Source organism: Neoarius graeffei, chromosome 6, assembly GCF_027579695.1.
Source record: "Neoarius graeffei isolate fNeoGra1 chromosome 6, fNeoGra1.pri, whole genome shotgun sequence".
Classification (NCBI taxonomy): Eukaryota; Metazoa; Chordata; class Actinopteri; order Siluriformes; family Ariidae; genus Neoarius; species Neoarius graeffei.
Genome location: NC_083574.1, coordinates 79,919,150 through 79,946,168, shown reverse-complemented (window position 1 = coordinate 79,946,168; position 27,019 = coordinate 79,919,150). Strand labels below are relative to the sequence as shown.

The 27,019-nt window shown below is 40.3% G+C and overlaps 1 protein-coding gene across 3 annotated transcripts; it reads right to left on the bottom strand.

The window, feature by feature from the left end:
• Positions 1–4,987: 4,987 nt before the first annotated feature.
• actmap (actin maturation protease) lies at positions 4,988–26,599 on the bottom strand. Of its 3 annotated transcripts, none has more exons than XM_060922996.1 (7): positions 26,542–26,599; positions 26,076–26,320; positions 25,890–25,958; positions 17,716–17,840; positions 13,170–13,299; positions 11,765–11,835; positions 4,988–5,960 (listed from the first exon to the last, which is right to left on the bottom strand). In XM_060922996.1, exons 2-7 carry the CDS (start codon positions 26,267–26,269, stop codon positions 5,635–5,637), a joined length of 915 nt encoding a protein of 304 aa, XP_060778979.1. In that variant the 5' UTR covers positions 26,270–26,320; positions 26,542–26,599; the 3' UTR covers positions 4,988–5,634. The 3 variants fall into 3 exon arrangements, with proteins under 3 accessions (XP_060778979.1, XP_060778978.1, XP_060778980.1); XM_060922995.1 differs by having other exon boundaries at positions 26,076–26,287; positions 26,542–26,597; XM_060922997.1 differs by having other exon boundaries at positions 25,923–25,958; positions 26,076–26,287; positions 26,542–26,597.
• Positions 26,600–27,019: the final 420 nt, after the last annotated feature.

The window sequence follows — 27,019 nt, the reverse complement described above, 5'->3', positions numbered from 1 at the left end:
TTGAAAGAAATGGCAATGAATGTGGCCATGGAAAAAACAACCGATTGGATTGGATTGGATTAACTTTAATACTCCACAAAGGGGAAACTCAGTGCCACCATCAACATACAAGACACAACACAACATGAAGCAAGACATTAAAACAGGTACAGGACAAAAGATATAGCAAAGAGCAACATAGAGAAGCAGACCATGGCAATGGACCACCAACATGTGCAACATACAGCAGTATAAGCAAGGAAGAAAACAAGCATCAACAGTTAATGGCAATGGACCACCAACATGTGCAACACAGAACAGTATAAAAAGAACCATGCATACACATACATGCACATACACACATATGCCTAAGTAAAGAAAGAAAGAAATAATAGTGAGTCAATAAAAACAACACTATATCAAAGGTGCTTATTAAAAAACCTAACTGCAGAAGGTACAAAAGATCTCCTGAATCTCTCAGTTGAGCAGCTGGGGAAGAGGAGTCGCTGACTCCTACCACTTCTTACAAAGAAACTATGAAGAGGATGATCCTCTTCTGCCACAATCCTTTTCATTTTTCTCATGGTTCTCTGTTCAATTACTTCTTCTAGAGAACTGGGGCTGAGACCAATAATTGAGCCTGCTTTTCTGATCAGCTTGTTGAGCCTGTTCCTGTCCTCCCCTGACAAACAGCTACCCCAGCACACCACCGCATAAAAGAGGACACTGCCCAGAATCCCATTATAAAAAGTGTTTAAGATGGGCCTACTAATACTAAAAGACCTGAGTTTCCTTAGGAAGAACATTCTAGATTGAGATTTTTTGAACGTGTTGCTACTGTGTACCTTCCAGTCCAGTTTGCTGTCCACATGTACACCCAAATACCTATAAGAAGAAACTATCTCGACAGGCTGGTCTTTAATTAAAATTGGGCTAACCTCAGTTTTCTTACGTCTAAAATCAATGGTAAGCTCTTTTGTTTTTTCAACATTTAAGATGAGCTGTGCTTCATCACACCATTCCACAGATCTCTTAATCTCATCTTTGTACTCTCTGTGGTCATTATTAGTTATATAGCCCACCAGGGCAGAATCATCTGAAAACTTTTGTAGGTGACAAGAAGCATTAATGTGTCTGCAGTCAGAAGTGTACAGTGTGAATAAAAAAGGAGAGAGAACTGTCCCCTGCGGTGCCCCCATGTTGGTGTTAATAACAATAGACGTGTTGCCATGGACCTTGACAAACTGAGGTCTAGATGTGAGATAGTCATATATATCCATGCTATGGTGGCTGGGTTTAAGTTCATGTTCATAAGTTTTTTTGCAAGGAGGCGTGGTTGTAGTGTGTTGAAAGCACTAGAAAAGTCGAAAAACATTACCCTGAGAGATGCACCAGTACTCTCCAGGTGACAGTATGCTCGGTGAAGCAAGTATAAGAGGGCGTCATCAGTACCCACCCCCTCCCTGTAAGCAAACTGGAGTGGGTCCTGATGCAGTTGCACCTGTTTCCTTAGATATACAAGGAGGGATCTCTCAAAACATTTCATAACATGAGAAGTAAGGGCAATGGGTCTGAAATCCTTAACTGCCTTGACATTTGGCTTTTTGGGCACTGGAATAATACAGGATGTTTTCCATATGGATGGAATTCTAGAACATGACAGGGATAAATTAAATAAATAATGAAACACAGTACATAGCTGATCAGCACATGTCTTAAGGACACGTGGGATAACTCCATCAGGGCCAGGGGCCTTGTTCACTTTGAGCCTCCTCAGCTGTGAGTGGACCTCATCTAATGTGATATTTATAGGAGAACAGTGCGATCGCACTACTCCACTCCATATAAAAAGCCACAACAGTACCAGCGCATGCAGCTTAATTCCAGGCTTTTTACATGCCGTTGTCGCACACGAAAGACTCCTGCCACAGAAACAAAGCACGAAGGAAAAAACGAGAGACAAACATACAAACACCAGGTAGCGAGTCGCCGACAGGGCAGGCGCCATCTTGTTTCTCTCCTATATATATCTCCTATATAACCTATATAGTGAAAGGTAAATGTAGGAGATTTGAAGAAGTCTGGAGCCCATTCTTATCCTTTCTTGAAGATGGTGGAGTTAATGGTATGTCAGATGTGATGAGTGAAAGCTAAAGCCATTTAATGAGAAGCTGTTTTTGTTTGTTTTAGTTTTGTTTTTCTTTGAAGTTGCTGACATTTGTTTGTTTTGTTTGTTTGGGTTTTACTGTTAGTGTCTTCTTTTCATGTTATTTTCTTGTAACACATACATTTATTGTCAAAATGTTCAGATGTACAACCCCGATTCCAAAAAAGTTGGGACAAAGTACAAATTGTGAATAAAAACGGAATGCAATAATTTACAAATCTCAAAAACTGATATTGTATTCACAATAGAACATAGACAACATATCAAATGTCGAAAATGAGACATTTTGAAATTTCATGCCAAATATTGGCTCATTTGAAATTTCATGACAGCAACACATCTCAAAAAAGTTGAGACAGGGGCAATAAGAGGCTGGAAAAGTTAAAGGTACAAAAAAGGAACAGCTGGAGGACCAAATTGCAACTCATTAGGTCAATTGGCAATAGGTCATTAACATGACTGAGTATAAAAAGAGCATCTTGGAGTGGCAGCGGCTCTCAGAAGTAAAGATGGGAAGAGGATCACCAATCCCCCTAATTCTGCGCCGACAAATAGTGGAGCAATATCAGAAAGGAGTTCGACAGTGTAAAATTGCAAAGAGTTTGAACATATCATCTACAGTGCATAATATCATCAAAAGATTCAGAGAATCTGGAAGAATCTCTGTGCGTAAGGGTCAAGGCTGGAAAACCATACTGGGTGCCCGTGATCTTCGGGCCCTTAGACGGCACTGCATCACATACAGGCATGCTTCTGTATTGGAAATCACAAAATGGGCTCAGGAATATTTCCAGAGAACATTATCTGTGAACACAATTCACCGTGCCATCCGCTGTTGCCAGCTAAAACTCTATAGTTCAAAGAAGAAGCCGTATCTAAACATGATCCAGAAGTGCAGACGTCTTCTCTGGGCCAAGGCTCATTTAAAATGGACTGTGGCAAAGTGGAAAACTGTTCTGTGGTCAGACGAATCAAAATTTGAAGTTCTTTATGGAAATCAGGGACGCCATGTCATTTGGACTAAAGAGGAGAAGGACGACCCAAGTTGTTATCAGCGCTCAGTTCAGAAGCCTGCATCTCTGATGGTATGGGGTTGCATTAGTGCGTGTGGCATGGACAGCTTACACATCTGGAAAGACACCATCAATGCTGAAAGGTATATCCAGGTTCTAGAGCAACATATGCTCCCATCCAGACGACGTCTCTTTCAGGGAAGACCTTGCATTTTCCAACATGACAATGCCAAACCACATACTGCATCAAATACAGCATCATGGCTGCGTAGAAGAAGGGTCTGGGTACTTAACTGGCCAGTCTGCAGTCCAGATCTTTCACCCATAGAAAACATTTGGCGCATCATAAAACGGAAGATACAACAAAAAAGACCTAAGACAGTTGAGCAACTAGAATCCTACATTAGACAAGAATGGGCTAACATTCCTATCCCTAAACTTGAGCAACTTGTCTCCTCAGTCACCAGACGTTTACAGACTGTTGTAAAGAGAAAAGGGGATGTCTCACAGTGGTAAACATGGCCTTGTCCCAACTTTTTTGAGATATGTTGTTGTCATGAAATTTAAAATCACCTAATTTTTCTCTTTAAATGATACATTTTCTCAGTTTAAACATTTGATATGTCATCGATCTTCTATTCTGAATAATATATGGAATTTTGAAACTTCCACATCATTGCATTCTGTTTTTATTTACAATTTGTACTTTGTCCCAACTTTTTTGGAATCGGGGTTGTACGTATGTAGTCTATGTATGTAGGTTAAAACTTAAAAAAAATATTTTGGGGGAAAAAAACTTCCTGTAAATATCAGTTAACAGTTGTATATCATTATTAGAGATAATTAAAAACTTTCGATTATCAGAAAATGTATGCTTAAGGCCCAATTTAGTACTTTAGCACCAATGGGGGTGAATACTTCTACAAATACAACTTTTACAATTTTCATTTGTAAATAGTTTTGTAAAATGTATTCTTTTTTTTTTTCCACCCACTTCAATATTATGGGCTATTTTGTGTCAATTTGTGACAAAATCTGAATTAAGTTCATTTCACTTACAGGTTTTAACACTACCAAATGTAGAAAAGCTTGAGGGGGTGAATACTTATGCAAGCCACTGTGTAATGTACAAATCCAACCCCAAAATAGTTGGGACGCTGTGTACTGTAAATAAAACAGAATGTGATCGTTTGCAAATCATGGAAACCCGATATTTCATTGAAAATGGTACAAAGACAACATATCAAATGTTGAAACTGAGAAATCTGATTGGTCATTTTGAATTTGATGTCAGCAACACGTTTCAAAAAAGTTGGGACAGGGGGCATGTTTTCCAGTGTGTTGCATCACTTCAACTTTTAACAACACTTTGTAAACGTTTGGGAACTGAGGAGACCAGTTGCTGCAGTTTTGAAAGTGAAATGTTGTCCCATTCTTGCCTGATATACAATTTCAGTTGCTCAACAGTTCGGGGTCTCCTTTGTTGGATTTTTCGCTTAATAATGCGCCAAATGTTTTAAATGGGAGACAGGTCTGGACTGCAGGCAGGCCAGTTTAGCACCCGGACTCTTACTAAAGAGCCATGTAGTTTTAATATGTGCAGGAAGCAGTTTGATGTGTTTTCTTGCTGAAAGAAGGCCTTCCCTGAAAAAAAAAAAGTGTCTAGATGGCAGCATATTGCTCTGAAACGTGTTGCTGACATCAAATTCAAAAAATCAACATATACTTTTCAAAAAAAAAAAAAATTCTCAGTTTCAACATTTGATATGTTGTCTTTGTGCCATTTTCAATGAAATATAGGGTTTCCATGATTTGCAAATCTTCACATTTTGTTTTTCTTTATGTTTTACACAGTGTCCCAACTTTTTTGGAATTGGGGTTGTATCTGCACTCAAAGCTTAATAAAAGCTTGCACTGCCACTGTGAACACTTATCATCTGATTGGATTTTCACAATGTTCACACGTGGTTTTTTTTCTTCAGTAGGTCTACGGACTGAAATATTGGGCTGAGATTCAGTAACATTGCTGCTGTGCGTTTAATATCTCTGTTCTTTATTTCTCTATGGGTATATAATACTCTACGATGATTAAACACATTTTCTTCTTTCCTAACAGCCAAATATCCGCTGAACTTTTGCCCATTTTCAAAGGTTAAACTTAGCCAACAGATGCCTCCTATTTTTAATCAGAGCAGCAAAATAAACAGCTCTGCTTCATTTAGCACCATGAGATTTTTATAACATGAATCATTACCAAAAAAAAAAAAAAAGGGGGGAATTTCATCATAGATTTCCTGGGGGCTGAAAGCAGCAACATAATGAGAAATATCAAAGAAATAAGGCCACCTAGTGGATAAAAGGCTCAATACAGCCTGGTAAAAAAAAAACAGCAAATTACCGGTTCTAGGTATACATCCTGACTGCACACTAAGCGCACATACACACACACTGTATTCCCATCATGTGTTCTTGAGATCAGTTTTTCTCTGAGGGGTATAGCAACACCACCTGTCCTGCAAGTCCCTCCTCCACCCCACCAGGGGGCAGCACATAGTAAGATCCATCACCGGCCCTCTGCGGATCCATTTCTCTAAGCTGCGCATTACTCTGTGCCACCGTTTCCAACTTCCATAGCTGGTAGCGCAGACTCTTCCCCTGTTTGGCTAAGATGTAGACCTCAACTGGATCCAAGAGCCAGTTAGCTAGTGCGCTAACTCGGGAAAGATGCAGCCATGGCAGAGTGGTGTCCATGGGGAGCTGTTCGCTGGCGACACTCCCCTGTGCTAGGCCAAGCAACACACCTGAAAATGCGACATTTTACATCGAGTTATTTCATTGATAAGAACATGTATTTGCAAAACACACCGATGTTGAATTGATGTTTGTTTTCAGTTGTTCTCTGTAATGACTGCGACATGAAAAAAAAAAAAAAATAAAATCACATATAAAAACAACAATTACTGCCTCAAGGTTAAACATGTGCATTCTGAAATGCTTTTCTGCTCACCAAGAGTGGTTATTTGAGTTACTGTAGCTTTCCTGTCAGCTCATTCTACTCGGACATATCTCATGTAAAAGTGAAAATGCACATGCACTACATTTGAACAATCATCATGGAAAAAAAGAAGAATACAAGCAAAATAAATCTGAAAAATAACGCTAAAATGCCCTAAATGTAGACAAATTGACATGGGAAAATATTAATAATTTTAACAAATCAGCATTATTTTAACAATCAGCATTACACACTGATCAGCGAATTACATTGATAATCTCATTACAATGACACCTGTCAAGGGGTGGGATATATTAAGGCCCGGTCCCACAATACCAATAACTATGACTAAACCTCTGCCTGAATTTAGTTCCAGTCTTGAGCAGTCACACCACAACTATAATCCTGACTATAATATCAGGTAGTCCTGCCACTCAGGTAAAGAAATATCAGTGTTGTAGTCCAGTCACTAAACCTCAAGTCCGAGTCCAGTCTCGAGTCCCCGGTGTTCAAGTCCGAGTCACGAAAAAAAATTTCAAGTCGAGTCCAAGAACAAGACTCCAACTGCACCATTTGACGGTGGCTGTTGCTGCCTTTATGTGAAAGCGTCTCTGCTACTGTGTCGGACTAACGTTACTGCCCCACTGACTGCCCTATTTTAGTTAATAGGCTACAGATAAAAAGCTTGTTCATCGCTCAGCAAGCCCCGCCCACTATCAACAGGGCAAATAACATGACAGAGGGTTAACACTAGCTAGTTCATTGCTCAGCAAGCCCTGCTATCAACAGAGAAATGAACACAGTACGTCACTTCCTTCTCTGGGTGGAGTCTTGCCAAATGACGATTGAAGTCCGAGGTTGTCCCCATCGTCTCCTTGATAGCTCTACATATGGAACACATAGCAGTGCATTTTTTCCCACTGCACGAGAAGTCTGTATAAGCAAAGTGGACAATCCTAGGGGCTTCTCTCCAGGCATTTTAGCGCCATTAACGTTAGTTTGTTCCTGAACATGACGTATGAACAGGTGAATGTGCGTTCTCTTGCAAAAAATTAGTATAAAAATTAATGTAGATATAAATAACTTATGCCAAATTATTATGGCATGTTACATAAAATAAAGAAAAAAAAATCTGAGTCCTCGTGTCCAGTTTACGAGTCCGAATGCAGTTAATGCATGAGTCCGAGTCATCAGTGCTCAAGTCTAAGTCAAGTCACGAGTCCTTATAATTAGGGCATGAGTCGAACTCGAGTACTACAAGCCTGATAAATACAACCCCGATTCCAAAAAAGTTGGGACAAAGTACAAATTGTAAATAAAAACGGAATGCAATAATTTACAAATCTCAAAAACTGATATAGTATTCACAATAGAACATAGACAACATATCAAATGTCGAAAGTGAGACATTTTGAAATTTCATGACAGCAACACATCTCAAAAAAGTTGGGACGGGGCAATAAGAGGCTGGAAAAGTTAAAGGTACAAAAAAGGAACAGCTGGAGGACCAAATTGCAACTCATTAGGTCAATTGGCAATAGGTCATTAACATGACTGGGTATAAAAAGAGCATCTTGGAGTGGCAGTGGCTCTCAGAAGTAAAGATGGGAAGAGGATCACCAATCCCCCTAATTCTGCGCCGACAAATAGTGGAGCAATATCAGAAAGGAGTTTGGCAGTGTAAAATTGCAAAGAGTTTGAACATATCATCTACAGTGCATAATATCATCAAAAGATTCAGGGAATCTGGAAGAATCTGTGCGTAAGGGTCAAGGCCGGAAAACCATACTGGGTGCCCGTGATCTTCGGGCCCTTAGACGGCACTGCATCATATACAGGCATGCTTCTGTATTGGAAATCACAAAATGGGCTCAGAAATATTTCCAGAGAACATTATCTGTGAACACAATTCACCGTGCCATCTGCCGTTGCCAACTAAAACTCTATAGTTCAAAGAAGAAGCCGCATCTAAACATGATCCAGAAGTGCAGACGTCTTCTCTGGGCCAAGGTTCATTTAAAATAGACTATGGCAAAGTGGAAAACTGTTCTGTGGTCAGACGAATCAAAATTTGAAGTTCTTTATGGAAATCAGGGACGCCGTGTCATTCGGACTAAAGAGGAGAAGGACGACCCAAGCTGTTATCAGCGCTCAGTTCAGAAGCCTGCATCTCTGATGGTATGGGGTTGCATTAGTGCATGTGGCATGGGCAGCTTACACATCTGGAAAGACACCATCAATGCTGAAAGGTATATCCAGGTTCTAGAGCAACATATGCTCCCATCCAGATGACGTCTCTTTCAGGGAAGACCTTGCATTTTCCAACATGACAATGCCAAACCACATACTGCATCAATTACAGCATCATGGCTGCGTAGAAGAAGGGTCCGGGTACTGAACTGGCCAGCCTGCAGTCCAGATCTTTCACCCATAGAAAACATTTGGCGCATCATAAAACGGAAGATATGACAAAAAAGACCTAAGACAGTTGAACAACTAGAATCCTACATTAGACAAGAATGGGTTAACATTCCTATCCCTAAACTTGAGCAACTTGTCTCCTCAGTCCCCAGACGTTTACAGACTGTTGTAAAGAGAAAAGGGGATGTCTCACAGTGGTAAACATGGCCTTGTCCCAACTTTTTTGAGATGTGTTGTGGTCATGAAATTAAAAAAAAAAAAAAAAAAAAAACACCTAATTTTTCTCTTTAAATGATGCATTTTCTCAGTTTAAACATTTGATATGTCATCTATGTTCTATTCTGAATAAAATATGGAATTTTGAAACTTCCACATCATTGCATTTCGTTTTTATTTACAATTTGTACTTTGTCCCAACTTTTTTGGAATCGGGGTTGTACACATGGTTGTTGGTTTTTGCTAGAAAATGTAGCGATTGTATGCTGTTTGTGTGCACAGCCAGTGCACTCAGCAGCACACAATGGCTCACAGTGACCGCGAGGAAGAGCTGCTTTTGATGCTCGTTTTGTACAGAAGGCAAAGCCAAAAGAAGAAGAAAAGCAGAATCTGGGTGCATGAACTCCTGCAGCACAGAGAGAAGCTGGGAGAATTCTCACACAATGATGTACAAAGATGTCCAGGAGAAATAGCACGTGGTTAGACAACATCACATGTAAATAATTACCTGATTGGTCAGATGTTTTATCGGATCAGGTCCAGGCCTGGAAAAATCAGTCCAGAAGGAATCTCACCGGTGCTGATAAAGTTAAACCCAGGCCTGGGCTATAGGTATCGTTATCGGTCTGGTGTGACCACCAACCACATAAAGTGCAGGGGACTGTATTATCATTATATTGTAGTTATAGTTATTGGTATTGTGGGACCGGGCCTTTAGGCAGCAAGAGACCAGTCAGTACTTGAAGTTGATGTGTTGGAATCAGGAAAAATGGGCAAGCGTAAAGTGGATCTGAGAGACTTTGACAAGGGCCAAATTGTGATGGCTAGATGACTGGGTCTGAGCATCTCCAAAATGACACATCTTGTAGGGTATTCCTGTAGTGGTTAGTACCTACCAAAAGTGGTCCAAGGAAGGACAACCGGTGAACTGTAAATAAAACAATGTAATAATTTGCAAATCATGGAAACCCTATTTCATTGAAAATGGTACAAAGACAACAGATCAAATGTTGAAATGAGAAATTTGATTGGTTTTTGAAAAAAAATTTTTTTTTAAATACATGCTCATTTTGAATTTGATGTCAGCAACATGTTTCAAAAAAGTTGGGACGGGGCATGTTTACCACTGTGCTGCATCACCTCTACTTTTAACAACACACTGTAAACATTTGGGAACTGAGGAGACCAATTGCTGTAATTATGAAAGAGAAACGTCGTCCCATTCTTGCCTGATATACAATTTCAGTTGCTCAACAGCTCGGGGTCTCCTTTGTCATATTTTGTGCTTCATAATGCACCAAATGTTTTAAATGGGAGACAGGTCTGGACTGCAGGCAGGCCAGTTTAGCACCCAGACTCTTTTACTACAAAGCCATGCAGTTTTAATATGTGCAGAAAGCGGTTTGGCGCATTGTCTTGCTGAAAGAAGGAAGACCTTCCCTGAAAAAGATTTTGTCTGGATGGCAGCATATTGCTCTGAAATGCATTGCTGACATGACAGGGTCATGGGTGTCGAAGGCTCATTGGATGAAAAAGTGAGCCCATGTGGTCCAATCCTACAGAAGAGCTACTGTCGCATAAACTGCTGAAAAAGTTAATGTTGACACCTTTCTGTTTTAGCCAGCATTAACCTTTTCAGCAGTTTTTGCTACAGTAGCTCTTCTGTAGGATTGGACCATATGGGCTAGGCTTTGTCCCCCATGCAAATCAGTGAGTCTTTGACACCCATGACCCTGTCCGTGGTTCATTGGTTGTCCTTCCTTGGACTAGTTTTGGTAGGTACGAACCACTGCATACTGGGAACACCCTACAAGGTGCACCATTTTGTTCGATGCTCAGACCCAGTCATCTCGCCATCACAACTTGGCTCTTGTCAAAGTCACTCAGATCTTCACGCTTGCCCATTTTTCCTGCTTCCAACACATCAACTTTGAGAACTGACTGTTCTCTTGCTGCCTAATATATCCCACCCCTTGATAGGTGCCATTGTAATGAGACAATCAATCAATGTTATTCACTTCACCTGGCAGTGTTTTTCATTTTATGGCCGATCGGTGTATATATGCGTCAGGCATACAGTATTTGCACCGGCATTATGTGGCTTATTACTATCTATCTGGATATAATCCTGATCCTCCTAATCCATGAAATGACTAAGGTTCTTACTTATTAACATTTCAAATAACAAGAACTAGTTTGTGTGTCAATCAAACAAACTGTGTGTACAGTTAGCAGGTGTGTGGTGGATGACACACACACACAAATGTATGAATGACATCATATGCAAAGTCGGGGTAGAAAACTATATGTAAATGAGGGCTGTTTGTTTTATATACAGTAGCTGCAGCGACTTTGCATATTAAAGAGACTTGAAACTGAAACTCAAGTACAATGGTGAATAAAAGGAATGAGACATTCATGTGGTTCATGAGGTAAATGTGAATAAAAACATTTTTGTATAAATGCTATTTGCTTGTGAGAATAGTAATTCATCATTTGGAGAAGGTGTCTCGAAACAAATCAGAAACCAAGCTATAATTAAAAAAAACAAAACAACTTTCATTATTCAACTGATGTAATTTCATCTTCAAGCAACGGAAACTGGTTTTCGGAGAAGAAAAAAAAATTTTGATCCATTTCCATAGACACTGCTTTGTCTTTTGCATCTTGAGGTACAACACGCCAAACCGCATACTCCGTTCAAGCAAACATGCAAAAAAAACAAAAACCACCTGTAAAAGACTCAATACTGTGTGGCATCTTCATTCAGCTTGCAAGTTTCTGCAGGTGCTTTTACACATACAAATCAAACCAGTTATCTGTCACCCTTTGAGTGGAAAGAGGGTGATGGATATACACAGCTAGCTCACGGTCTTGAACATTTCTAGACAAACATTTGCAAGCTGTAAATGTGGTACTGAAAAAAAAAATCCAAATTCATTCATATAGGTTGTGTGCGAGTCAGTGTCTCACCTGAAGCCACTGCCCAGTGAGCTTTGTGACCGCTGCGTGAACACGGCTCATGGTTAAAGTCCTCGTCATATCTGTGGCAAAGTAGTTAAAGTGCATATCCTGGACCAATTTCATGTTTTTTTATATGAAAGCATGTCCCTTTACACACTCATCCAGAAGGGTAATTTTGCACAAGGCCATCTGTCTACAGCAGAAAAAAAATAACAAAACGCGTCTGGAAAAATCCCAAGGGAGTCTGGAGCCAGATTCGTGATGTCACGTGCGGATCCGCCAGCAGGCTGCGCGAGCTTGCATGGATTCAGTGCACAGTCTGTGTAGACCAAGTTTAGCAGCTAGCGATTTTGCATTGAAATATGGAATTGTCGCCTGAGCTTCTAAACCCATGGATTCATCTATCAATGCTCATCTATCTATTGTTACATAAATCATATTTTTTCAAATTACTATTATGTATTTATATATTTCTTCATTTAGAAGAGTACTGGCTACTGTAGGAGAAAGATTTCATAAGCTACACACATGGAATCGGCTAAGCAGGGTTGGAGATACATTTAATGTGTTTGACAGGTCCCAAGATCTCAAGCCCCGACACGCATATCCCTTGATACATGTGAAGTAAGTGTATTATCGCCCAGCACTTTCATGTTGTTTACTTTTGCGTATGTCAATAAATAACATTATCCGTGTACCACACAAACACAGGAACACCTAATTTAGAGTATAGTCTCTATTATTTCTTACCCTGGCAAGAGTCAACTTGTGAATCGCCGATTTTCTTGGTCTTTTTCTCGGCTCTGCTTTGGTCCTCGGCTTCCGGGTGCCTCGCACGAAGCGCTCCCGTTTCTCTCTCATTGTCCGGTCTTTTGGAAAACGATGAGTACTAATCCCATCAAGATTGGTGTTGCTACACCCTCCTACGATACATCTGTTAACCATTTTAATAATTACGTGATAACGTTGAAGAAATTTGCAGAAAACCACCAGGTCGTTTCCTCATAAACAAACCAGCGCTGACGTAGGATTCAGAGGGAGGCGTCCCGCAGATGACGTCACGAAAATCAGTGTTTGCCAAGAAATCCAAATGGCAAGTTTTTTCAGAGGCGGACCAATTCGCCTCAAATGGCTTGATTTCAACTGAATTTTTCTGGTATTGCGCAAGGTAAAAAAATTGCACAAAATGCAAAATGTGACAGATATTTGACCAAAGTTTAATATAAAATAGGAGAATTACATTGATCTTGCTCCTGAATTTACCCGTGATGTGCACTTTAAGTTCGGCTCATATCGCAACACACATAACTAAAGAAGTGAACAGTAGCTAAAACATGCCTTAGCTGATCAAGTAAGTGGGGAAAAATGCGTTAATTTTTTTTTTCCACCAGCCAGGAGGCATAGGTTAGGATACGGTATTAAGATTGGCTGTCCATCAGTGAGATGTTTCAGGATTAGTGTAGCATTGTCTCCAATCATGCCTCCAGACAGCTTCTGAACTCTGACACCACACACCTCCTCTGCAAGCAGGGCCATATCACTGGCTACAAACAAGAAAGGTCAGTTACACTTAAGAAAAAAAAAAAAGTCAACTTAAAAAAAAAATCTCATCTCATCTCATTATCTCTAGCCGCTTTATCCTTCTACAGGGTCGCAGGCAAGCTGGAGCCTATCCCAGCTGACTATGGGCGAGAAGCGGGGTACACCCTGGACAAGTCGCCAGGTCATCACAGGGCTGACACATAGACACAGACAACCATTCACACTCACATTCACACCTACGGTCAATTTAGAGTCACCGGTTAACCTAACCTGCATGTCTTTGGACTGTGGGGGAAACCGGAGCACCCGGAGGAAACCCACGCAGACACGGGGAGAACATGCAAACTCCACACAGAAGGGCCCTCGCCGGCCCCGGGGCTCGAACCCAGGACCTTCTTGCTGTGAGGCGACAGCGCTAACCACTACACCACCGTGCCGCCTAAAAAAAAAAAAAAAAAAAAAAAAAAAAAAAAAAAAATCTATTAGAATATTGTATATTAGTATAAATCACGTGCGCTGATTGCTTGAGAAATTTGGACTAAGGGCCTGGTCCTACAACACCAATAACTATAACTCCAACTATGACTATACCTCTGCCTGAATTTAGTTCCAGTCTGGAGCAGAAACACCACAACTATAATCCCAGTTGGTCCTGACTCTCAGGGAAATAAATGAGTAGCACAGTATTCCAGGTCATACTGTACCGACTTCAAAACAACCCATGCACACACACTGGTGGTTGACAGAACACGGATAGGTCACGGATTACAGAAATATAATAATAATAATAATAATAATAATGATATCTCATTATCTCTAGCCGCTTTATCCTGTTCTTCAGGGTCGCAGGCAAGCTGGAGCCTATCCCAGCTGACTACGGGCGAAAGGTGGGGTACACCCTGGACAAGTCGCCAGGGCATCACAGGGCTGACACATAGACACAGACAACCATTCACACTCACATTCACACCTACGGTCAATTTAGAGTCACCAGTTAACCTAACCTGCATGTCTTTGGACTGTGGGGGAAACCGGAGCACCCGGAGGAAACCCACGCGGACACGGGGAGAACATGCAAACTCCACACAGAAAGGCCCTCGCCGGCCACGGGGCTCGAACCCAGACCTTCTTGCTGTGAGGCGACAGCGCTAACCACTACACCACCGTGCCGCCATAATAATAAATACAAAATACAGAGTGGTTACAGATTTTAATACGGATGCAAATAATTTACAGATTGGTCACGGGCGTTTCAGTATATTAAAGATTGGTTACCGATTTCATACAGATGATGCATCACGGATAAAAAAAAAAAAAATTACAAAGTCTAAAACAATTAAATGTTTGGACTGCTGAAGTTCATAATTAAAATATCTTACCTGCATTTATATGTTGACTTTATTAATTTACTATTGATATTTCACAGACAATCACATATCTGTGAATAAGAGATCTGTGCCCTGTATTGTTTTTTTTTTATTTTATTTTCCGTGAATCCATGATGCAACAATGACTCCATAGCTGGTAGATTATGGATTCTCCTGACTGATACCTTTCAGCACTAAGATCCCTCTGATGCTTTGTAAGCTCTCTGTGAACGCTGGCTTTTGCTGGAGGATGCAACGGAGTAAATGTCTGAACTTTATTTGGGGTTAATCAGAGTCAGTTTAATTGATGGCGGGTGTGAACCCAAAAAGACGATGCTATAATTCAATCAAAAGGTGCTTCAACAAAGTATTAGTTTAAGGGTGTGCACACTTATGCAACCAGATTATTGTAAATTTTTTTTATTTTTTATGTTTTTCCCCCTAACAGATTTGTTTGTTTTTCAGTTGAATTGTACAGGTTATAGGTCACATTAAAGGTGGGAAAAGTTTTGAAATTATTTATTGTGGTCTCTTTTTTTTTTACATCAGAAAAACCTCTCATTTTAATGGGGTGTAAAAACTTTATCTACTGTACCGCCATCAAGCAAGGCACGCTGCAATACAGATGCGAGTAGGGAGTCAAATTCTCGCGGTTAACAGAGGATAAGCCCCCCACTGTAACCCTAACCATGTAATAGGCGAGAGGCCGAGGGCTACAGAAACGGAGACTGGCGCCACCCTATGCACCATGTGGCGTGGGAAGGACTTTCGATGCAAATTAGCAAAATTCTAAGTAGGCAGAGTTAAATGGTTCTTGAGGCATTTTTGTTTAGGAGAACGCAAGGAATCAGTGGAAAGTTGTTTACAGGGCTCACAATTCCTGAGATATGGACCAAAAGTAAAACGTGAAAAGACGTAAAAATGTTGCTTGCCTGAGTAGCAAGAGGGAGTACTACCTACCGACCAAGTTTCATGTCTGTTCGTGTTTGTACGATTCATTTCAAAGCAGAAGAAGAAGAAGAAAAAATATCCAAACACGGACCCCTAATTAAAAAGACTTCCTAAGAGACTATTGTTTAAAAAGCTGGTGTGGCTTTAAAGGTTAAAAAGGAAGTGTATCTAATATAAACAGATGCTTCAGCAATGCTTTCGTCTGTTTTAGGATGGATCATGCAAGTGAATACTTGTGCAGAACCTGTGTTTCAAACAAGAGCACTTCTTTTCCATTTCTTTCTTTTTGGACTGTTGTGTTTTTTGCAGCACTTTTGACAACAAGTGGTTCCAGGCAAAACAAACCTCTCCCGGCAGCACTTATTTTATACCTATAGGTTGATAATGGTAATATTTCTCAATCATCAGCGGTCAGGCTATAATCCTATGAAAATCCATGGCCTTGAGTTTGACATTTCAAACTCATTCAAGGTCAAACGTCATGGTGCTAAATGAAAGCCCATATGGCACTTCCTATAAGTTGATATTGGTAAATATCTGTCTACTATCAACCGTTTTCAAGTTACAGCCCTCTGAAAATCCGTGACCTTGAGTTTGACCATTCAAGGTCAAAGATCATGGTGCCAAACAAAAGGCCATATAGGAGTTCCTATATGCTCATAATAGTAAACATCTGTCTATCTGCAACCGTTTGAGTTATAATGGAAAGTTATTTTGACCGAAAGGTTGACCTTTCCGTTGACCTTGACCCAATTACCCCCAAAGTTTAATCAGGTAATTTACAGACCATTGCCCACCTACCCTGAAAATTTGAAGTCAATTGGTGCAACCGGCTAGACGCTAGATTGTTAATAGACAGATACACAAACAAACAAAACAAAGGTCAAAAGGTCATGGTGCCAAACGAAAGCCCATATATGGCTTCCTATATGTTGATAATGATAGAGAGATGTTTATCTCTAACCGTTTTCGAGTTATAATGGAAAATATGCAAATTTTAGCAATGACCTTGACCCACTTGACCCCAACCGCTAAGAAAACTATGAGAGATACCCTGTCATGTAGCATATCAATGGAAGCAGAATTGAAAGATGGACTTTTTGGAATTGGTTTGAAGTAAATATTATGAATGTGAAGAAAGATATCGCGGAAAAAAAAACCCAAACCTATTTTGACCTTTTTGGTGACCTTGACTAGTCTGGTTAACACCAGACCATATCACAAGTGAAATATGGTCTGGAATCCGCCTATTGAATTTCTCGTAGGGGAGGTGTGGTTTACGATTGTCAACGGCCGTTTATTGGACGTTGCAAATGTCTATCATTTGGCGTATACGTAGCCCATGGCCAATCATGGCAGTTGTACCCGGTGACGTAGTTAGAGCGACGAAGAAGACGAAGAGGCGAAGAAGAGAAGGAAAGAGAAAGAGAAATGCCAAATGCTGTTCTTTTTTTAAAACAAACTTTCGCTCTAAACTATTCAGAACAGTGTCTAAAGCTTGATCGAAAGTTTGGTTCGTATCGCTCGCCGCCATGTTAAATGTGATCCGTAAACAGTCCCAAATAAACTACAAGCTTCCGTTTGTCGAGTAGTACGCGTCACCGTCTTTCCACCCCTCCCCACTCTCTGATTGGTTCCCTAACTCAGGCGAGCCTTTAGACCATAGTTTCCATGCTGTCTTTTCAGATCGGAACGATCGTGCAAAGCAGCATGGGATTTCCCAGGCTAGACCTTGACCGGATGACCCTCAAAATGTTGGAGGTTCTATTTGAAACCAATGCCCATGTATCCTGAAAGTTTCATGAAGATTGGTCCAGGCATTTTCCCGTAATGTTGCTAACAAAAAAAAACAAAAAACAAAGAAACCCACTGGAAACAATACCTCACCCCCTGGTGGACTCTGTCCCAGGCGAGGTAACAAAGCGACACCCATGAGAAGAAGGAAACTGATAGCAGGAAGAACAGTGTCTGTGTCCCTGGCACAGACTTCATAAGTATCATAGGAATGCGATTTTGCATTCAAGCCCAGAAAAACACTTTTGTGTTGGGTTTTGTGCAGACACAGCGGTTCCTTTCTCACTGTCATGACCGACTGAGTACCTGAAAACATCTCTCCCTGAGCACTGTAGCCTTTATTCACTGCCATTTGCATGATGTTTTCCATGGATATGGTCGTGGCAGGCGTCACCAGATGAGCTGCCATCCATAAGGCCACGAGTCCACATCTAAAATCAGAGCAGTGAAAAGGAACGTCGTTCAACAAAACAACTCTGGTTTAATCATACAGAGGAACATTTTTGTGCTTGCAACGGAAGTGCACTAATAAGCCACAAGACTGTGGTATCACAATGACGTGTGTGTGTGTGTGTGTGTGTGTGTGTGTGTGTGTGTGTGTGTGTGTGTGTGTGTGTGTGTGAGAACGTGGCGAATATATTCTTAGGACGGTCATGAATGACCTAATAGCGCTATTGTTAAGTTGACGCTGAACGGTGCAACTGTGAAAAGTAAATACGTTCGAATGAATACGTTAGCAATGGGGTTTTTTTTCAGTGATGTCCAATGAATCTCCTGTCATCACCTCTAAAATCAGCGCAGTGATGTTTTCGTAATGATATAGGACTGAATTTTACTTCTCAAGCAACCTTCATATCAAATCAGATCACTCCTGAAGTAGTAGAGGCTGCCCCCAGCATTGTGCTCAGATTAGTTCATAATAAATGCTTCACTGCTTCAGGAGATCAACAAGATACAATGCAGCTAAAAAAATTAAAAATTACGTACTAAGCTACCAAGGTAGATAGCAGGCATGTAATGATACAACGTGTGACAATAAGTAATCCCTGGTGAAAAACCTCACAGGATCTTTAAGGATCCATGAGGATTGTCAAAGACCTGCCAAAGATCCTTAAAGATAAAGATCTTTATAGGATCCTTAAAGGATCTTAGAAAGATCTTCATATGCAAAATCATTTATAAAGATCCTCAAGGATTTGACAAAGATATTTTAAGGATCCTACAAAGATCCACATAATGATCCCTGCAAAGATCTTTGTGAGGATCCTTTAAGATCCTCAAAGATTCAACAAGGATCTTTCAAAGATATTAGAAGGAGCCTTCTAAGGATCTTGTTAAGACATTTGCTAGGATCCTTGAGGATTTGATCAGGATCTTTTCAGGATCTTTGTCAAGATCTTCACAAAGTTCCTCCAAGAGCCTCAAAGATTTAACAAGGATCCTTTTCAGGATTTTTTTTAAAGATTTTTTTGGGGCTTTTTTCACCTTTATTGGATAGGACAGTGTAGAGACAGGAAGTGAGTGGGAGAGAGATGGGGAGGGATCGGGAAATAACCTCGGGTTGGAATCGAACCCGGGTCCCCGGATTTATGGTATGGCGCCTTATCCACCTGAGCCATGACGCCCCCAGGATTTAATAAAGATTTTAACTGGAATCCTCAAGGATTTAATCAGGATCTTGTAAGGATCCTTGTCAAGGTCTTTACGAGATCTTTGTGAGGATCCTTGAGGATCTAATGAGGAGCTTTCAATTTTTTTTTAATGATCCTAATTCAACGGAATTGGCAAGGATGGAAATAGATTGAAACTTACATAATTATGATTCATAAGAATTGGATAAGGATATACCAAGGAGTCCTGAATAGCCAACATCTTAAAAGGATCTTTGAGAGAATCTTTCATGATTTTCAAGGTTTCAAAGATCTTGAAAGGATCTCTTGGTCAATCAATTGACTTCTTCTATTGGAAATATCAGTGTACATGTTATAATAGAATCAATAAAGAATTTTTTGTTTGGAACTGAATGGGGCTTTTGTTTTTTAAGACTCTTGTAGATCTTGACAAAAATTCTAAAGATCCTTGAAGATCTTGGGGGGGGGGAACAAAAAAAACTTTGCAGATCCTTGAAGATCTTGAAAAGAACTTTGAAGATCCTTGAGGAGCTTGGCAAGAAGTTAAAAGAGCTTTGTAAATCCTTGAAGAGCTTGTCAAGAATTTTAAAGATCCTTGAAGATCCTTGAAAGATTTTCACCAAGGATGATACAAATGTATGACGATTTGAACTGATTAAATGAAAATCGAAATCACATTTATTATCAGGCTGCATAATCTTAGTTTTTCATAGTTGTAATTACATTGTTTAATAACCTACATCAATATAATTAAGCAGGTGATTATCAGAAATCACGCTCTCTGATTGGTTGAGAGATTTGGATTATTTCTTGATAATCACCTCAAGTGACTCGGAAAAATGGCAGCCAATCACTTTGTCACTGTAAATGAGGAAGGATTACAAATGATGAAAGAAAATGCTGTTCCTAAAAGCACTAAAGATGCTACGAAGTTTGGTCTAAAACTATTCAAAGGTAAGGTGGAATTGGGATTTATTTTATTGATTTCAAAACAAAGTATTGTATGTGACTTGGTGTAGATAAGTGACAAATCTGTGTGCATTACATTGGCATGCCACTTTCGAAGATTGAAATACATTACTTTTTAAAATACGATTTATTTATTTTTAATAATCACTGGCGTATTTATACTAAAACAATTATCCGCTTCAGGCTCAGTGAATAATAACCTTGACTTTGTCGCAGTTATTATTCACTGATATTCACTTCACCTTTGGTGAATAACTGTTAAATAGAGGGAATGCACATAACTTCACTGTAGGCGGAAGTAACACAGTTCTAATGCTGCTGAAACACACAAACGGATCTAAAATGAGAAAGAGCTATTGTGTGACTGACTGTACAAATAGATTTAACAAGAAATCCGAGCGACCTTTTTACAGACTGCTGAAAGATAAAGAGAAGAAAATGGAGGTATGACAAATGTAAAAAAAAGTTTATTAAGAAGAGGCTTATTTGTTCTTAACATTTCATTTTTACTCAAAGGAATATTTTAGTTAATTGGTTATTATATTTTACTCCAACCTTTACAAACGTGGGGAAATAATTTTTGTTGGTTGGGAAGAAAATTAAAGAAAGGGGTTTATTTAAAATTTAACAAAAAGGAATAAAAAGAACTGGAAAAAACAAGAATAGGAAAATAAAATGGTGCTTTTTTTGGATAATACAATTTTATTCTTCCCTCCCCCCCCAAATGTCCAATATCACATTTGAACCCAATATCATGAATCGAATCATGAATTGGGTGATTTGCTTAATGCTTAAGACTAGGTTAATGTGCTTCCCCCCCTTCAAATAGAGAAACATGGTGCTGCTGCATTCTGAACGAACTGAAGCGTATTTAAAGCTGCAGCAGGTTCATGGCTCAGGTGGATAAGGCGCCATACCATAAATCCAGGGACCTGGGTTCGATTCCGGCCCAAGGTCATTTCCCGATCACTCCCCATCTCTCTCTCCCACTCATTTCCTGTCTCTACACTGTCCTATCCAATAATAAAGGTGAAAAAAGCCCCAAAAAAATCTTTAAAAAAAAAAAAGATGCAGCAGACCAGCTGAGGAGCAACACGTGACAATAGTCCAAGCTAGAGGTTCTGGAATCATGCACTACTTTCTCAGCATGGTGTAGCGTTTACATATTTCTTATTTTACCCATGTTTCTCAAATGAGAAGAAGCATTTTGGACTTGTGAATTCCACGAGAATCAAATGATACCCCTGCATCTCGGGTTACACCAAAGATCTTAAAGAAAACCCAAAGACTCTTTTCTGTCATTAAAATAACAAACCCACCTCAAGTAGATTATTAACTGGCTAGTTGTGTATATTGCAGCCTGACTGAACTGTGATCAAAACCAAGTCTGGAGTGCACTATTCAATTTAGTAGATGTAGCGTGTTCACACTGGGAACCAGTGTACTATTAACACCCAGAGGATTTATTAAAGCCACCAGAAAACAGTGTAGAACATCAAACTCTTTTTGCACGAAATGTCTATGATCTATGAAGCCAAACGTGAAAATGCAACAATAGTGGGTGCGATTTGAAAAACCAGCAAACAGGTAAAGCACACAGAGAGAGAGAGAGAGAGACACTGCTCTGACACATTTCAATTCAATGACAGCACTGCAATTTATTATTTACATTTAGTGCGAAATGACAGTGCTCGATTAGAAACATTACTATCCTACAAAAACCCAGGTGATAAGTAGTTAGTGTAGTAAACAACGGTTCATGAGAAACAGGACATCCCAATCCCTGGACTGAGAAAAAAAAAAAACATGGACAGCATAGCTCCATGTCTTTCTATTCTATAGAAATGAGGCCAAAAGTTAAAAAGATAAGTTAAAGCACATACGCAGAACCTTTATTTTTAAATACATTTCTGAGTGGATAGTATCTCCATCCTTGACTCTTGTATGCTGCATAAATGGAATTTAAAAAATATATTTTTGAGAGTTAAAATCGACCGCATTCGAGCTGCCCCGCTGAGCCAGCCAGCCCCGAGTGCATGACGTCACAGCGGGAACCAGTTTTAAGGCCGAGGCCTTTTACAGCTATAGACCAAAGTCATATAAACAAACATTTCCGGTGAAAGTAAGAAATCCCGTTACCGACTTGCTCAACTAAGACTGATTTGACTTCATTGATTGCGGGTTGACTCTCATTAAAACAGGATGGGTGTTATAACTTACGCAGCATACATGTACATGCATGCATTTTCACTGATAAAACGTAAAAGGCTAATTAAATAATCAGATGAACTGAGAGAATCACATTCTGAAGCAAATTAAATAATCTTATACCGCTAACTTAAACACACAATACAGGTTACATGTATTAATCTAAACGCAGGGAAACAATGTGTTGTATCCAAATGAGAGTCGGAGCTTACCCATCTGTGTTCTCGCTTCTTGAAGGCCGATCTTGTGGCCAATTGTTTTGAAACAATCTGACTTTCACTTGTTCGTTCAGTTCTCTGTTCATTCACTTCTTCCACGTAAGGGCGAGATGGCAGCAATATCCAGTTTAGAAATAAGACAGCTGGTCCATTCATTCTCTCCATACTGTGTACTCCACCATTACTGCTCAGCTCAGGCAATTACTAAAACCCGGGACGGAACGGGATGTCACCGGTTTTAGCAACAACCGCACGGAGGTCACTGCCTGAGCGATAGGTCCCGTCCAGTTCCTTCCCGGGTTTTACCAACAACAGTCGGCTCACGCTCCAGGAGGACTGGTGCAACTGAACTCACTTTAAAAAAATAAAATAAATACTTTCCTTTTCTTGTTTTATTGTTCTTTAATTGTTGGTACTGCACCCTCTTTCAATACGGGCTTATAGCCAACGCTCCTCAGCAGATCAGAGGTCTCGTACGAGTCTTCAGTAAAATGTGCAGAGCAGAGGAGAGACCACTTCATAGGCGCCCAATGTGCTCATGAACTTCTTGCAAAACGTGTCCAAATCTTTGCAGTTTGAACATTCTTGGGCCATGAATGCAACATAAATCCACCTTCTGTCGTGTTGCTGCACCCGCCAGCAACACATCTACGTAGCATGGTGATAAATTAGCTCAAAATGGAGAATTGGAGTTGCAGTCAGCTCTGTGTTTTAGTATAGCGGAAATGGCGATGAGACCGATAGACTTCCTGTTGTGACGTTACGGACGTCAAGGTCATTCACTCAGACCACTGCCTATACGAATCACTTTAATCGTAAAAATTACTATTAGATTTACTGTTAACGCTTAAAACTATTCCTGTGCCATTCTTGAGGTCTCAAGGCATTTGGGTATGTCTCAGAACCTGGGTACTGTGGGGGTGCCCCACTAAATATACTCACAGTCAATAAACTATATGGTTTTGAATGGTAATGTTGGTTTTAATTTGAAATAAAATGATGAAAGAAATAATACAGATAAAACTAAATATTTTATGTGAATACTCTTCAGAATTTTGCAAAAATTCTGCAAATTTGTGGAAAAATGGCGGCTTGATCTGGGACATAAATGGTTGACTACATCGCATTCCCTTAAAAAGGTTGTCGTCCACTGAAAAGTCTACACTTATCACTAATTGTATTTTAAGTTGTAACTTTATACACCTAAGGATTGGTGCGCTCACAGAATAATCATAACCGTAATAAAACACCATGCAAAATATTTGATCACCGTTGTAACTCCATTTTCCGCAAACCCAAAACCAATACGATCGTGTGTTTTGATCTAAATGGAAAGCCTCAGGGTCGAGGTCACGACCTCACCAAAAGTAGGAACTTAAAATCACTACGCCATATAAAAATTTAGTTATAAATCTGTGATTTTGGTTTTTAAAACGAAAGCTGAAAGTTCGGTATAGAATATGTTTCTTACAGAATATGTTACGATGGTAGCTGGTCTTGTATGAATTTCTGAGCTATAAAATGAGTTGTGGTCTATTTTTTACCGTAGCGTGTTATTTGTGTGCGGGGAAGGACACACATTAACAATCTGCATGTGTAGAATGGAATTTTCCACTCCAGCAGTTAGAAGTTGATCGTGCTTCCATTTGCGGTCTCTGTTACGCGAGTGATCTGTTTGGACGTTATCACTGAAAAGGTGAGTTTTGACAGTTTTATTTTGTTTTAGTCTTGCAGTATAAGGCAATAGAATGTTTCTTTTACATCTTACTTTCATATTTCGTAGTGTTGGCGAATTTTTGGCCAATATTTTGCAACCACGGTCAATTTAGATCCAACTTTTGATAGAATCTACGGCCAGTCATTTTGCCCCGCCCCCGCCCCGTCCGGTGCGGTAGTGATGTCCCGTTGCTCGCGCGCCGCAGCTGAGACCCGCGCGACCTTCAGCCGGTACAGTCGCTGTTCTTTTACCACCGCCGTTATTCTCATCTTTCCGGTGTGTTCTTGATTTTTCCATTGTGTCCTATTTCGCCATATCAAATACCCAAACTGTATCATATTATTCATATTTAAGTGAATAATCAATTCAGTCATCATAACCTGGCATTTTTAACCCAAGCAATCAAAAAGAGGAAATTTATTCAATATTGTCACTAATCTGTGAAGGAGGGGCTTTAATTCTTTATGATGTAGTTATTTTAGATGTAAATCAATTTTACAAAAGCATTTGAATTGTCTCATCTCATCTCATTATCTCTAGCCGCTTTATCCTGTTCTACAGGGTCGCAGGCAAGCTGGAGCCTATCCCAGCTGACTACGGGCGAAAGGTGGGGTACACCCTGGACAAGTCGCCAGGTCATCACAGGGCTGATACATAGACACAGACAACCATTCACACTCACATTCACACCTACGCTCAATTTAGGTGGTGTTTACATTAGACCGTATCCGTCTCGTTTTCGCCGCGGATGCACTGTCCGTTCACATTAAAACGCCGGGAAACGACTCCACAGGCGGAACAACTTGAATCCGCCAGGGCCCACGTATTCAATCCATTACGTATCTGATCCGGTGCTGTGTAAACATTGAGGAACGAGGATACGCTGTGCTGAGCTCTAGCTGACGTCGTCACTGGACAATATCACTGTGACATCCACCTTCCTGATTCGCTGGCGTTGGTCATGCCACGTTGGTCATGTGACGCGACTGCTGAAAAACAGCGCGGACTTTCACTTCCTGCTATTTGTCCCGAATCACTGCTCGTGCGCTTCACTCGCGCGCTCTGTGAGCTGCGCAGGGCCGGAGTGCGCACCCTCCAGAGGGCACTCACTGTTCAGGGTGGAGTGATTCGGAGCGCAGGATGCCTGCGGAGCCGAGCGTATCCGTGTATTGGCGTTGCTGTGTGCACGCGAATCGTTTTAAAAACGTTAATCTGATGATCTGCTGATACGGTCTAATGTAAACACCACCTTAGAGTCACCAGTTAACCTAACCTGCATGTTTTTGGACTGTGGGGGAAACCGGAACACCTGGAGGAAACCCACGCGGACACGGGGAGAACATGCAAACTCCACACAGAAAGGCCCTCGCCGGCCACGGGGCTCGAACCCGGACCTTCTTGCTGTGAGGCGACAGCGCTAACCACTACACCACCGTGCCGCCTCCATTTGAATTGTAATCAAAAAAAAATTCCATAGTGGAGGCCAGATAAAGCAAGATGCTACCTTTATTCTTATTAAACATGACAAAAGAAACATTGAGTGTTCGGTAAATCCAAAAAAAAAAAAGTAAAATTAGAAAATTTATTTTTTGACCATCATGTCCCAAATGAGAGACCAGTTTCTGAGACGGACCCATTTATAAACGAAAGTGAGGCCATGGCTCTGCGTATATGCTTTAAGTACATAAAGTGTCTAACCTATCGTGCATAATGTGATATTTGAGACATAAGACTCACTTGGGACCATCTTGGATCAATGAAGGCACATACTTGTTAAACAGCACCCACTGCAGCTCCTTTCTGAAACTGGATAATGAATACTGTTCATGAAGCAAGTGCAAAAACAAAAACAGAACATTTATGCGCTGTGTGTACAGTGAAACCATAAATTCTTGATTACCGCTTACTTGGTCGGTCATTTACCTACTCTCTCTTTGTGTGAGGAGCAGACACGCTTCTTCAAAGTCTCCTTTCACAGCCGTCCTTCCCTCTGCTATGGCCTGATAAAGCTTCTTCTTGCTGGGCAGTGAAGGAGCCAAAGCCGGGGCAGGAGGAGGTGGAGGTGCAGGTGGAGGTAGTGGAGGTGCAGGTGGAAGGGGAGATGGCACAACAGACATGATCTCCTTCTTCTTACACTACAGCAGAATGTAGGAATTAAGTAGGTGCACCTTAAGCATCAAGAGAAACCAAATTAAATACACTGGTGGTAGATGGAATACAAAACAGTCCATCTGACACAACCAATAAGAACTTATAGCACTTTTTTTTAGCCATAAACTGTCAGAAAACCACAATGGAACGCCTTTATACAATTTTCACTTTAACTATTACAGTGATAATACGTTCTGATATTATAAACACTCACATCTATAATAAAATCTGCACTAACCTCCATTAATACACTTCAGTTCCAGAACAAACAGCTGCAAGGATCCTTGTAATGACCGGGTCTGAGGCTGAATCTTAATTCGAGCTGTACATCCTGTATAAGTGCACTACGTAGAAGATAATAGAATGGCGTCACACCCTACGTAGTGCACTACATTACAAAAAGGAAACTATTTAGGATTCAGCCTGAGTCAGAACACGAGCTGTGCAACACATAGACACGGATTCCTAATAAGGAAATAAGTCGTTAATGCACGAAATTAATTCACATAACAGTGTAATATGGTGTATTTTTCTCTGTATAATCACTTTTTTAATGATAATGTTTTAGAATATTTCGTAATATTATTATTATTATTATTATTACTGCTGCTGCTGCTACCCGGACATAATAAAATGGTACAACGTAGCGACATGTTAGCCAATCAGATCAGAAAGAATCGAGCGCGTGCTGCGATGTGTCCAATGAAAATAACCGC